The sequence below is a fragment of the Pan troglodytes genome, chromosome 20 (genome assembly GCF_028858775.2).
Source record: "Pan troglodytes isolate AG18354 chromosome 20, NHGRI_mPanTro3-v2.0_pri, whole genome shotgun sequence".
Classification (NCBI taxonomy): Eukaryota; Metazoa; Chordata; class Mammalia; order Primates; family Hominidae; genus Pan; species Pan troglodytes.
In genome coordinates, this window is record NC_072418.2 from 3,111,961 (window position 1) to 3,120,950 (window position 8,990).

An 8,990-nucleotide genomic window follows, 5' to 3' on the forward strand; every position below is an offset into this window, starting at 1 on the left:
GCCTGTGGCCCCAGCTACTCGGGAGGCTGAGGCAGGAGGATCAGTTGAACCCAGGAGATTGAGGCTGCAGTGGGCCGAGATGGTGCCGCTGCCCTCCAGCCTGGGCGATAGCGAGACCTCGACTCTGAAAAAAACAAAAAAAGGAGATGAAATTTACATAACTTAAAATTAGCCATTTTGAACGGTACAGCGAAGTGGTTTTCGGTGCATTCACCGACTTGTGCAACCATCACTGCTGTCCAGTCCCAGAACATTCCATCACCCCAAAGAAGGAAGCCCCATCTCCATCCATCAGCCATCACCCCCTGCCCTCCCCCGGCCCCTGGCAACCACAGATCCACTTCCTGCCTCTGCAGATTTGCTTGTTCTGGACATTTCGTCTATTTATTTTTATATAGTTTTTAATTTGTTTTTATTTATTTTTTTTGAAACGGAGTCTCTCTGTGTCACCCAGGCTGGAGTGCAGTGGCGCAATCTCGGCTCACTGCAACCTCCGCCTCCCAGGTTCAAGCAATTATCCTGTCTCAGCTTCCCAAGTAGCTGGGACTATAGGCGCCCGCCACCATGCCCAGCTAATTTCTTTTTTTTTTTTTTGAGATGGAGTTTTGCTCTTGTCGCCCAGGCTGGAGTGCAATGGTGCGATCTCGGCTCGCTGCAACCTCCGCCTCCCAGGTTCAAGTGATTCTCCTGCCTCAGCCTCCTGAGTAGCTGGGATTACAAGCATGTGCCACCACGCCCAGTTAATTTTGTATTTTTAGTAGAGGTGGGGTTTCTCCATGTTGGTCAGGCTGGTCTTGAATGCCCAGCCTCAGGTGATCTGCCTGCCTCGGCCTCCCAAAGTGCTAGAATTACAGGTGTGAGCCACCGCACCCAGCTTGTCAATTATATCTCAATAAAGCTGTTGAAAAAGTTTAAAAAAATCACCCAATCGGGCACAGTGGCTCACACCTGTAATCCCAGCATTTTGAGAGGCCGAGGCGGGTGGATCACCTGAGGTCAGGAGTTTGAGACCAGCCTGGCCAATATAGTGAAACCCCATCTCTACTAAAAATACAAAAAATTAGCTGGGCGTAGTGGCGGGCACCTGTAATCCTAGCTACTCAGGAGGCTGAGACAGGAGAATCACTTGAGCCTGGGAGGCGGAGGTTGCAGTGAGTCGAGATCACACCATTGTGCTCCAGCCTGGGCAACAAGAGTGAAACTCCGTCTCAAAATAATAATAATAATAATAATAGTAATAATAATCACCCATACAGACGCGCAGGACTCAACGCAGGACTGCCAGCTCCACTGCCCTGAGCCCCCGTGGTGCCAGGCCCAGCGGGCAGTGCTGGAGCCCCAGTGGCTTGGGATGGGGAGAGTGGGACTCTGAGTTGGCAATGTTGCTGGGTGCCGGCTGCATGCCCGCCATGTGCTGGGCCCCGGGACCCACTGGTTCCTGACACCCTCACCTGCCCCTCAGGGTGCGGCCATCTTCTAGAGGGGGAAACTGAGGATCAGTGTGGAATGTAGGGGGAGCCCAGGCTGGCCCAGGGAGCAGTTGGCGGTGGAGGCCTTGGGCAACTTCCCGTGTTCCCACTGAGTGGGGCTGTCCCTGGGCCTGGGCGGGGACGCCGCCAACTGCCAAGGCCTGTGTATAAGGGCGGCCGCCGCGTTAGCCACAGACCTGCCCCGCCATGACCCGGCTGACAGTCCTGGCCCTGCTGGCTGGTCTGCTGGCGTCCTCGAGGGCCGGTGAGTGCCTCTCTGTGCCGGTGGTCCCCCATTTGTGCTAGGGCCCGGCTGCCGGGGCAGAACTCAGACTCAAAGCACAGAGAAGGCAAGCGGCTTGGCCTGGGTCACACAGCCAGCCCGACCTGGACAATCCCGGGAAAGGTGTGAGGGCGGACGGTGTGCGGGACTCAGGGGCCACCTGTCCTCTTAGGGAGTGGGACGATGGGGGAGGGTGGGTCCCCCCGCAGCCCCACTGGGTGGATAGAGCTGAGGCTGCAGCTTCACACGCCCTCCCGGCCACTGTGTGGATTCTTGGGGATCTCAGAGCTGTCTCCCCCCACCCAGGCTCCAGCCCCCTTGTGGACATCGTTGGCGGCCGGAAGGCGAGGCCCCGCCAGTTCCCGTTCCTGGCCTCCATTCAGAATCAAGGCAGGCACTTCTGCGGGGGTGCCCTGATCCATGCCCGCTTCGTGATGACCGCGGCAAGCTGCTTCCGAAGCCAGTGAGGGGTCCTGGGGAGGGGGCCTAGGGGGCATTGGGGCTCAGAGAAGGGGCTTGGGGGGCTTAGGGATTCAGTGGGGGTGCTTGGTAGGTGAGGAGGGGAGGGGATTGCAAAAGGAGGGGCTCAGGGAAAGGAGGAGGCTTGGAGAGGGAAATGGGGACTGAGTTGAGGAGGGACCCAAGGATACTGGGGGGCTCAGATGGAGGAGGCCCAGAGAAAGGAAGAGGCTTAGATGGAGGAGATGCAGTGAAGGAAAGGGGGTCAGGTGGAGGAGGCTCAGAGAAGGGAAGGGGCTCAGATGGAGGAGGGGGCCCAGAGAAAGGAAGGGGCTCAGATGGAGGAGGTGCAGAGAAGGGAAGGGGGTCAGATGGGGGAGGCCCAGCGAAGGGAAGGGGCTCAGATGGAGGAGGTGCAGAGAAGGGAAGGGACTCAGATGGTGGAGGGGGCCCAGAGAAGAGAAGGGGCTCAGATAGAGGAGGTGCAGAGAAGGGGAGGGGGTCAGATGGAGGAGGCTCAGAGAAGGGAAGGGGGTCAGATAGAGGAGGCGCAGAGAAGGGAAGGGGCTCAGATGGAGGAGGTGCAGAGAAGGGGAGGGGGTCAGATGGAGGAGGCGCAGAGAAGGGAAGGGAGTCAGATGGAGGAGGGGGCGCAGAGAAGAGAAGGGGCTCAGATGGAGGAGGAGGCGCAGAGAAGGGAAGGGGCTCAAGATGGGAAGGGGGCCCTGGAGGGTCTCGGCTCTGCTTCTGTAAAAGTGGGGGAGTTTTCAGGGTGAAGGATTGCAGTCTGCAGGCTGGGATCCCCCGTAATTTGCAAGCCGGCTTGCTCTGTGCCCAGGCCCCAGCCTGGTGTCCTCCCTCTGCCCTTTCGTCCGCTGCTCTCAGGAACCCCGGGGTTAGCACCGTGGTGCTGGGCGCCTATGACCTGAGGCAGCGGGAGAGGCAGTCCCGCCAGACGTTTTCCATCAGCAGCATGAGCGAGAATGGCTACGACCCCCAGCAGAACCTGAACGACCTGATGCTGCTTCAGGTGAGAGGATGGTGCCGCCTGTGATCCCAGCACCTCGGGAGGCCGACGTTAGCCAGGGAAACACGTCCAAACTTAGTCTCTACAAAAAAATACAAAAATTAGCCGGGAGTGGTGGCGCGCACCTGTGGCCCCTGTGCTTCAGGAGGCCGAGGCAGAAGGACGGCTTGAGTCCAGGAGTTCGAGACCAGCCTGGGCAACATGGCCAAACTCAGTCTCTACAAAAATATATATGTGTGTGTGTGTGTGTGTGTGTGTGTGTGTTTGTATATCTTGCCAGGTGAGGTGGCTCATGCCTGTAATCCCAGCATTTTGGGAGGCCGAGGTGGGCGGATCACGAGGTCAGGAGATCGAGACTAGCCTGGCCAACACGGTGAAACCCCGCCTCTACTAAAAATACAAAAATTAGCCGGGCGTGGCAGCGGGCGCCTCTAGTCCCAGCTACTCAGGAGGCTGAGGCAGGAGAATCGCTTGAACCCGGGAGGCGGAGCTTGCAGTGAGCTGAGATCGCGCCCCTGCACTCCAGCCTGGGTAACAGAGCCAGACCCTATCTCAAAAAAAACTTCCAAAAACAATACAGCAACACATACAGATGTACCACGGTTCGCGTATGGAGCCTTCTGTTGGTGGAGACTGACATCGTTTTCAAATGCTTTTGCTATGACAGAATCATGTGAATGTTTTTCATGTTTGGTTTTTTCTTTGAGAAAATGATAAAATTATCTCAAAAATATCATTAAAAAATTTAAAAAAGTGGAGACGGGGGTTTCACCTTGTTGGCCAGTCTGGTCTTGAACTCCTGGCCTCAAGTGATCCACCCACCTTGGCTTCGCAACGTGCTGGGAATACAGGCGTGAGCCACCGCACCCGGCCCCTGCCGGGAATTAAACGCAAACCACTTACGGACTACAGTTCATGTCGCTGACACTTCTGCTCCCAGGGGTCCCCATGAGGCTCCAGTCCCCAGGGCCACCCTCCCCTGACTCTGTTTCCTTCCCCAGCTGGACCGCGAGGCCAACCTCACCAGCAGCGTGACGATACTGCCACTGCCTCTGCAGAACGCCACGGTGGAAGCCGGCACCGGATGCCAGGTGGCCGGCTGGGGGAGCCAGCGCAGTGGAGGGCGTCTCTCCCGTTTTCCCAGGTTTGTCAACGTGACTGTGACCCCCGAGGACCAGTGTCGCCCCAACAACGTGTGCACCGGTGTGCTCACCCGCCGCGGTGGCATCTGCAATGTGAGTGCTCCCCGTGGCGGGAGGAGGGGTCCTGAGAGGTAATGAGCTCTCCGTGGCAGGAGAAAGCAAGTGCAGGCTGAGGGCGGCACAGCAGGGGGGCCCCAGGATTGAGCATTTTCACGGCAGGAGAAACAGTATCTTTTTTTTTTTTTTTTTTGAGACAGAGTCTCGCTCTGTCACCCAGGCTGGAGTGCAGTGGCGTGATCTCGGCAGCTCACTGCAACCTCCGCCTCCTGGGTTCAAGTGATTCTCCTACCTCAGCCTCCTAAGTAGCTGGGATTACAGGCATGCGCCACCACGCCCGGCTAATTTTGTATTTTTAGTAGAGACAGGGTTTCTCCATGTGGGTCAGTCTGGTCTCGAACTCCTGACCTCATGATCGGCCCACCTTGGCCTCCCAAAGTGTTAGGATAACAGGCGTGAGCCACCGTGCCTGGCTGAGAAACAGTAGCTATCAAACGCCGGCTGTGAGCCACGTCTGTGCTGGGGGTTGGGGACCCAGCAGGCATGGTAGAGCCGGTCACTGAGGGACTCAGGCGTGTGATTGCCAGGGGAGGGGCACCTGGCCCAGCTTGGAGGTGCCAGGAAGCTCCAGAAAGCAACTGATCCCAAAGTCCACTAGCAGTTAACCAGGGCAGAGAAAGAGAAGAGCCATGCAAAGGCCCTGGGGCTGGATCAGGACTTGTAGGTTCCAGGGGCAGCAAGAGGCCTCTGCAGTTCTGGGGTGGCGCGGGAGCCAGGCCCTGGGACGCCCTGACACAGCTGCCGCCTGCCCAGGGGGACGGGGGCACCCCCCTCGTCTGCGAGGGCCTGGCCCACGGCGTGGCCTCCTTTTCCCTGGGGCCCTGTGGCCGAGGCCCCGACTTCTTCACCCGAGTGGCGCTCTTCCGAGACTGGATTGATGGTGTTCTCAACAACCCGGGACCGGGACCCGGGCCAGCCTAGGGGGGCCTGTGACCTCCCACGGAGCCCAGCCCCGCCCTCCACACCTCCGGCGCTCCGCACCCACCTCCCACAGCCCCGCCCCTGCCCCCGCTCCGGCCCGAGGGGCCCTGGCTGTAATAAAGAAGCCGATCTCGCCTCTGCTCCTGGTTTCTGTTCATCGGTGGGGGAGGGGGCTGTGGGGACGCGTGAGCGGCACCTTCACCGGCCTTAGGGGCACCCACCGCAGGTGCACTGCCTGTGCAGATGTCAGATGTTCAGAGATTCCCTCAAAGCCCGGGAAGCAGGGGCTGGTGTTATCTGCACCCAACAGTGGGGTGTTGGGGGGAGGCCCAGGTTCAGAGAGGTTGGGTGGCTGCCCAGAGGTCACACAGCGAATGCCGGCTTTGAACTCGAATCTGTGAGATTCTCCTCCCCCTTCCCACCTCTCATTCTGCTGGAGAACATACCACGCAGCTCCGTGGGCAGCATCAGAAAACACAGGAGAGGCCGGGCGCGGTGGCTCACACCTGTTATCCCAGCGCTTTGGGAGGCTGAGGTGGGCGGATCACCTGAAGTCAGGAGTTCAAGACCAGCCCGGCCAATCTGGTGAAACCCCATCTCTATAAAAATACAAAAATTAGCCGGGCATGATGGTGGGCGCCTGTAATCCCAGTTACTTGGGAGGCTGAGGCAGGAGAATCACTTGAACCCAGGAGGCGGAGGTTGCAGCGAACCGAGATGGTGCCACTGCACTCCAGCCTGGGCGACAGAGAGAGACTCCAGCTCAAAAAAAACAAAAACCACGGGAGAAAACGGGGAACATTCTCCTCTTGGATCCAATAGAAACAGTAAAACATGAATACGAAATAATAAATATAGTTGTATATATAAATGATACAGAGTAAAATATGAATATGATGGCTGGACGTGGCGTTCACACCTGTAATCTCAGCACTTTGGGAGGCCAAGGTGGGAGCATCGTTTGAGCCCAGGAGTTTGAGACCAGCCTGGGCAACGTAGTGAAACCATGTCTCTACAAAAATAATTTTTAAAATTATTAAAATTACACAGGAGAGGCCGGGCACAGTGGCTCATGCCTGTAATCCCAGCACTTTAGGAGGCCAAGGCGGGCAGATCACGAGGTCAGGAGATCGAGACCAGCCTGGCCAACATGGCGAAACCCCGTCTCTACTAAAAATACAAAAAATTAGCCGGGCGCGGTGGCTCACGCCTGTAATCCCAGCACTTTGGGAGGCCGAGGCTGGCGGATCACGAGGTCAGGAGATCGAGACCATCCTGGCTAACACGGTGAAACCCCGTCTCTACTAAAAATACAAAAAATTAGCCAGGCGTGGTGGCGGGCGCCTGTAGTCCCAGCTACTCGGGAGGCTGAGGCAGGAGAATTGCTTGAACCCGGGAGGTGGAGATTGCAGTGAGCCGAGATCACGCCACTGCACTCCAGCCTGGTGACAGAGCAAGACTCCGTCTCAAAAAAAAAAAAAAAAAAAAGCCGGGTAAGTGCCACCTGTCGTCCCAGCTACTCAGGAGGCTGAGGTGGGAAGATTGCTTGAGTCCAGGAGCTGGAGGTTGCAGTGAGCCGTGATCGCACCACTGCACTCCAGCGTGGGCCACAGAGCAAGACCCTGTCTCTTAAAATGATAATACTACTAAGAAGAAGAAGAAGAAGAAGTACCTGTAGTCTCAGCTATTGAGGAGGCTAAAGTGGGAAGATCACTTTAGCCCAAGAGGTTGAGGATGCAGTGAGCTATTTTTATCTCATTTATTTATTTATTTGAGACGGAGTCTCCCTCTGTCACCCAGGCTGGAGTGCAGTGGCGCGATCTCGGCTCACTGCAACCTCTGCGCCCCCAGTTCAAGCAATTCTCCTGCCTCAGCCTCCTGAGTAGCTGGGACTACAGGTGTGAGCCACAATGCCCAGCCAATTTATATATATATATTTTTTAGTAGAGATGGCGTTTCATTATGTCGACCAGGCTGGTCTTGAACTCTTGAATTCAGGTGATCTACCCATCTCAGCCTCCCAAAGTGCTGGGATTACAGGCGTGAGCCACCGCGCCTGAACTTATTTCATTTATTTTTGAGACAGGGTCTTTCTCTGATGCCCAGGCTGGAGTGCAGTGGCGTGATCAAGGCTGACTGTAGCCTCAGCCTCCCAGGCTTCAGCAACCGTGCCCGGCCTTAGAATTCACTCTTTTAAAGTGTGTACAGCCGGGCGTGGTGGCCCACACCTATAATCCCAGCACTTTGGGAGGCCGAGGCTGGCAAATCACCTGAGGTCAGGAGTTTGAGACCAGCCTGCCCAACATGGTGAAACCCTGTCTGTACTAAAAATACAAAAAATTAGCATGGCGTGGTGGCGTGCACCTGTAATCTCAGCTAGTCGGGAGGCTGAGGCAGGAGAGTGGCATGAACCTGGGAGGCGGAGCTTGCAGTGAGCCAAGATTGAGCCACCGCACTGCAGGCTAGGGGATAGAGTGAGACTCCGTCTCAATAAAATAAAAAATAGGCCGGGCGCGGTGGCTCAAGCCTGTAATCCCAGCACTTTGGGAGGCCGAGGCGGGCGGATCATTAGGTCAGGAGATCGAGACCATCCTGGCTAACACGGTGAAACCCCCGTCTCTACTAAAAATATAAAAAATTAGCCAGGCGTGGTGGCGGGCGCCTGTAGTCCCAGCTACTTGGGAGGTTGAGGCAGGAGAATGGCGTGAGCCCAGGAGCTGGAGGTTGCAGTGAGCTAAGATTGCGCCACTGCACTCCAGCCTGGGTGACAGAGCAAGACTCCGTCTCAAAAAAAATAAAATAAAATAAAATAAAATAAAAAATAAAATAAAATAAAATGAAGTGTGCAATTCAATGGTCTTCGGTACACTCACAATGTTGTGTGGTCATGACCTCTGTTGAGTTCCAGAATGTTTCATCACCTCCAAAGGAATCCCTGTCCCCATCAGCCGTCACTCCCTGTCCCCTCCCCAGTCTGCGGCACCCACGCGTCCTCTTCCTGTCTCTGTGGATGGGCCTGTCCTGGACATTTCATAGCAATGGGATCACACACTGTGGGCTTTCGTGTCCGGCGTCTCTCACGAAGCGTGACGTCCTCACGGTGCCTCCGCGCCGTGGTCGGGTCAGAGCTGGGTCCTTTTCACGGCTGCGTCCTGTTGCCGCGCCTGGAGGCCGCACTGTGCTGCTCCAGGCCCCCGTGGATGGACGTCTGAGCCTCTCCCCTTCCGGCCACTGTGACCCTCACTGCTGTGGACACTCGTGTGCAGGTTTGTGTTGGAACTCCTGCTTTTCTTTCTTTTGTGGGTATAACGGGTCCTTTTTTTTTTTTTTTTTTTTGAGACGGAGTCTCGCTCTGTCACCCAGGCTGGAGTCCAGTGGCGAGACCTCAGCTCACTGCAACCTCCACCTCCCGGGTTCACGCCATTCTCCTGCCTCAGCCTCCCGAGTAGCTGGGACTACAGGCGCCCGCCGCCACGCCCGGCTAATTTTTTGTATTTTTACTAGAGACGGGGTTTCACCATGTTAGCCAGGATGGTCTCGATCTCCTGACCTCGTGATCCGCCCGCCTCGGC

General features: G+C 56.6%; 1 protein-coding gene across 2 annotated transcripts; it reads left to right on the forward strand.

Annotated features, from left to right (window-relative positions):
• Nucleotides 1–1,122: 1,122 nt before the first annotated feature.
• Nucleotides 1,123–5,558, forward strand: AZU1 (azurocidin 1). Of its 2 annotated transcripts, XM_524023.8 has the most exons (5): nt 1,123–1,734; nt 2,059–2,215; nt 3,097–3,241; nt 4,240–4,473; nt 5,251–5,558. In XM_524023.8, the coding sequence occupies exons 1-5, from the start codon at nt 1,677–1,679 to the stop codon at nt 5,416–5,418; spliced, it is 762 nt and encodes a 253-aa protein (XP_524023.1). In that variant the 5' UTR covers nt 1,123–1,676; the 3' UTR covers nt 5,419–5,558. The 2 variants fall into 2 exon arrangements, with proteins under 2 accessions (XP_524023.1, XP_024207541.2); XM_024351773.2 differs by lacking the exons at nt 1,123–1,734; nt 2,059–2,215 and having other exon boundaries at nt 2,292–3,241.
• Nucleotides 5,559–8,990: the final 3,432 nt, after the last annotated feature.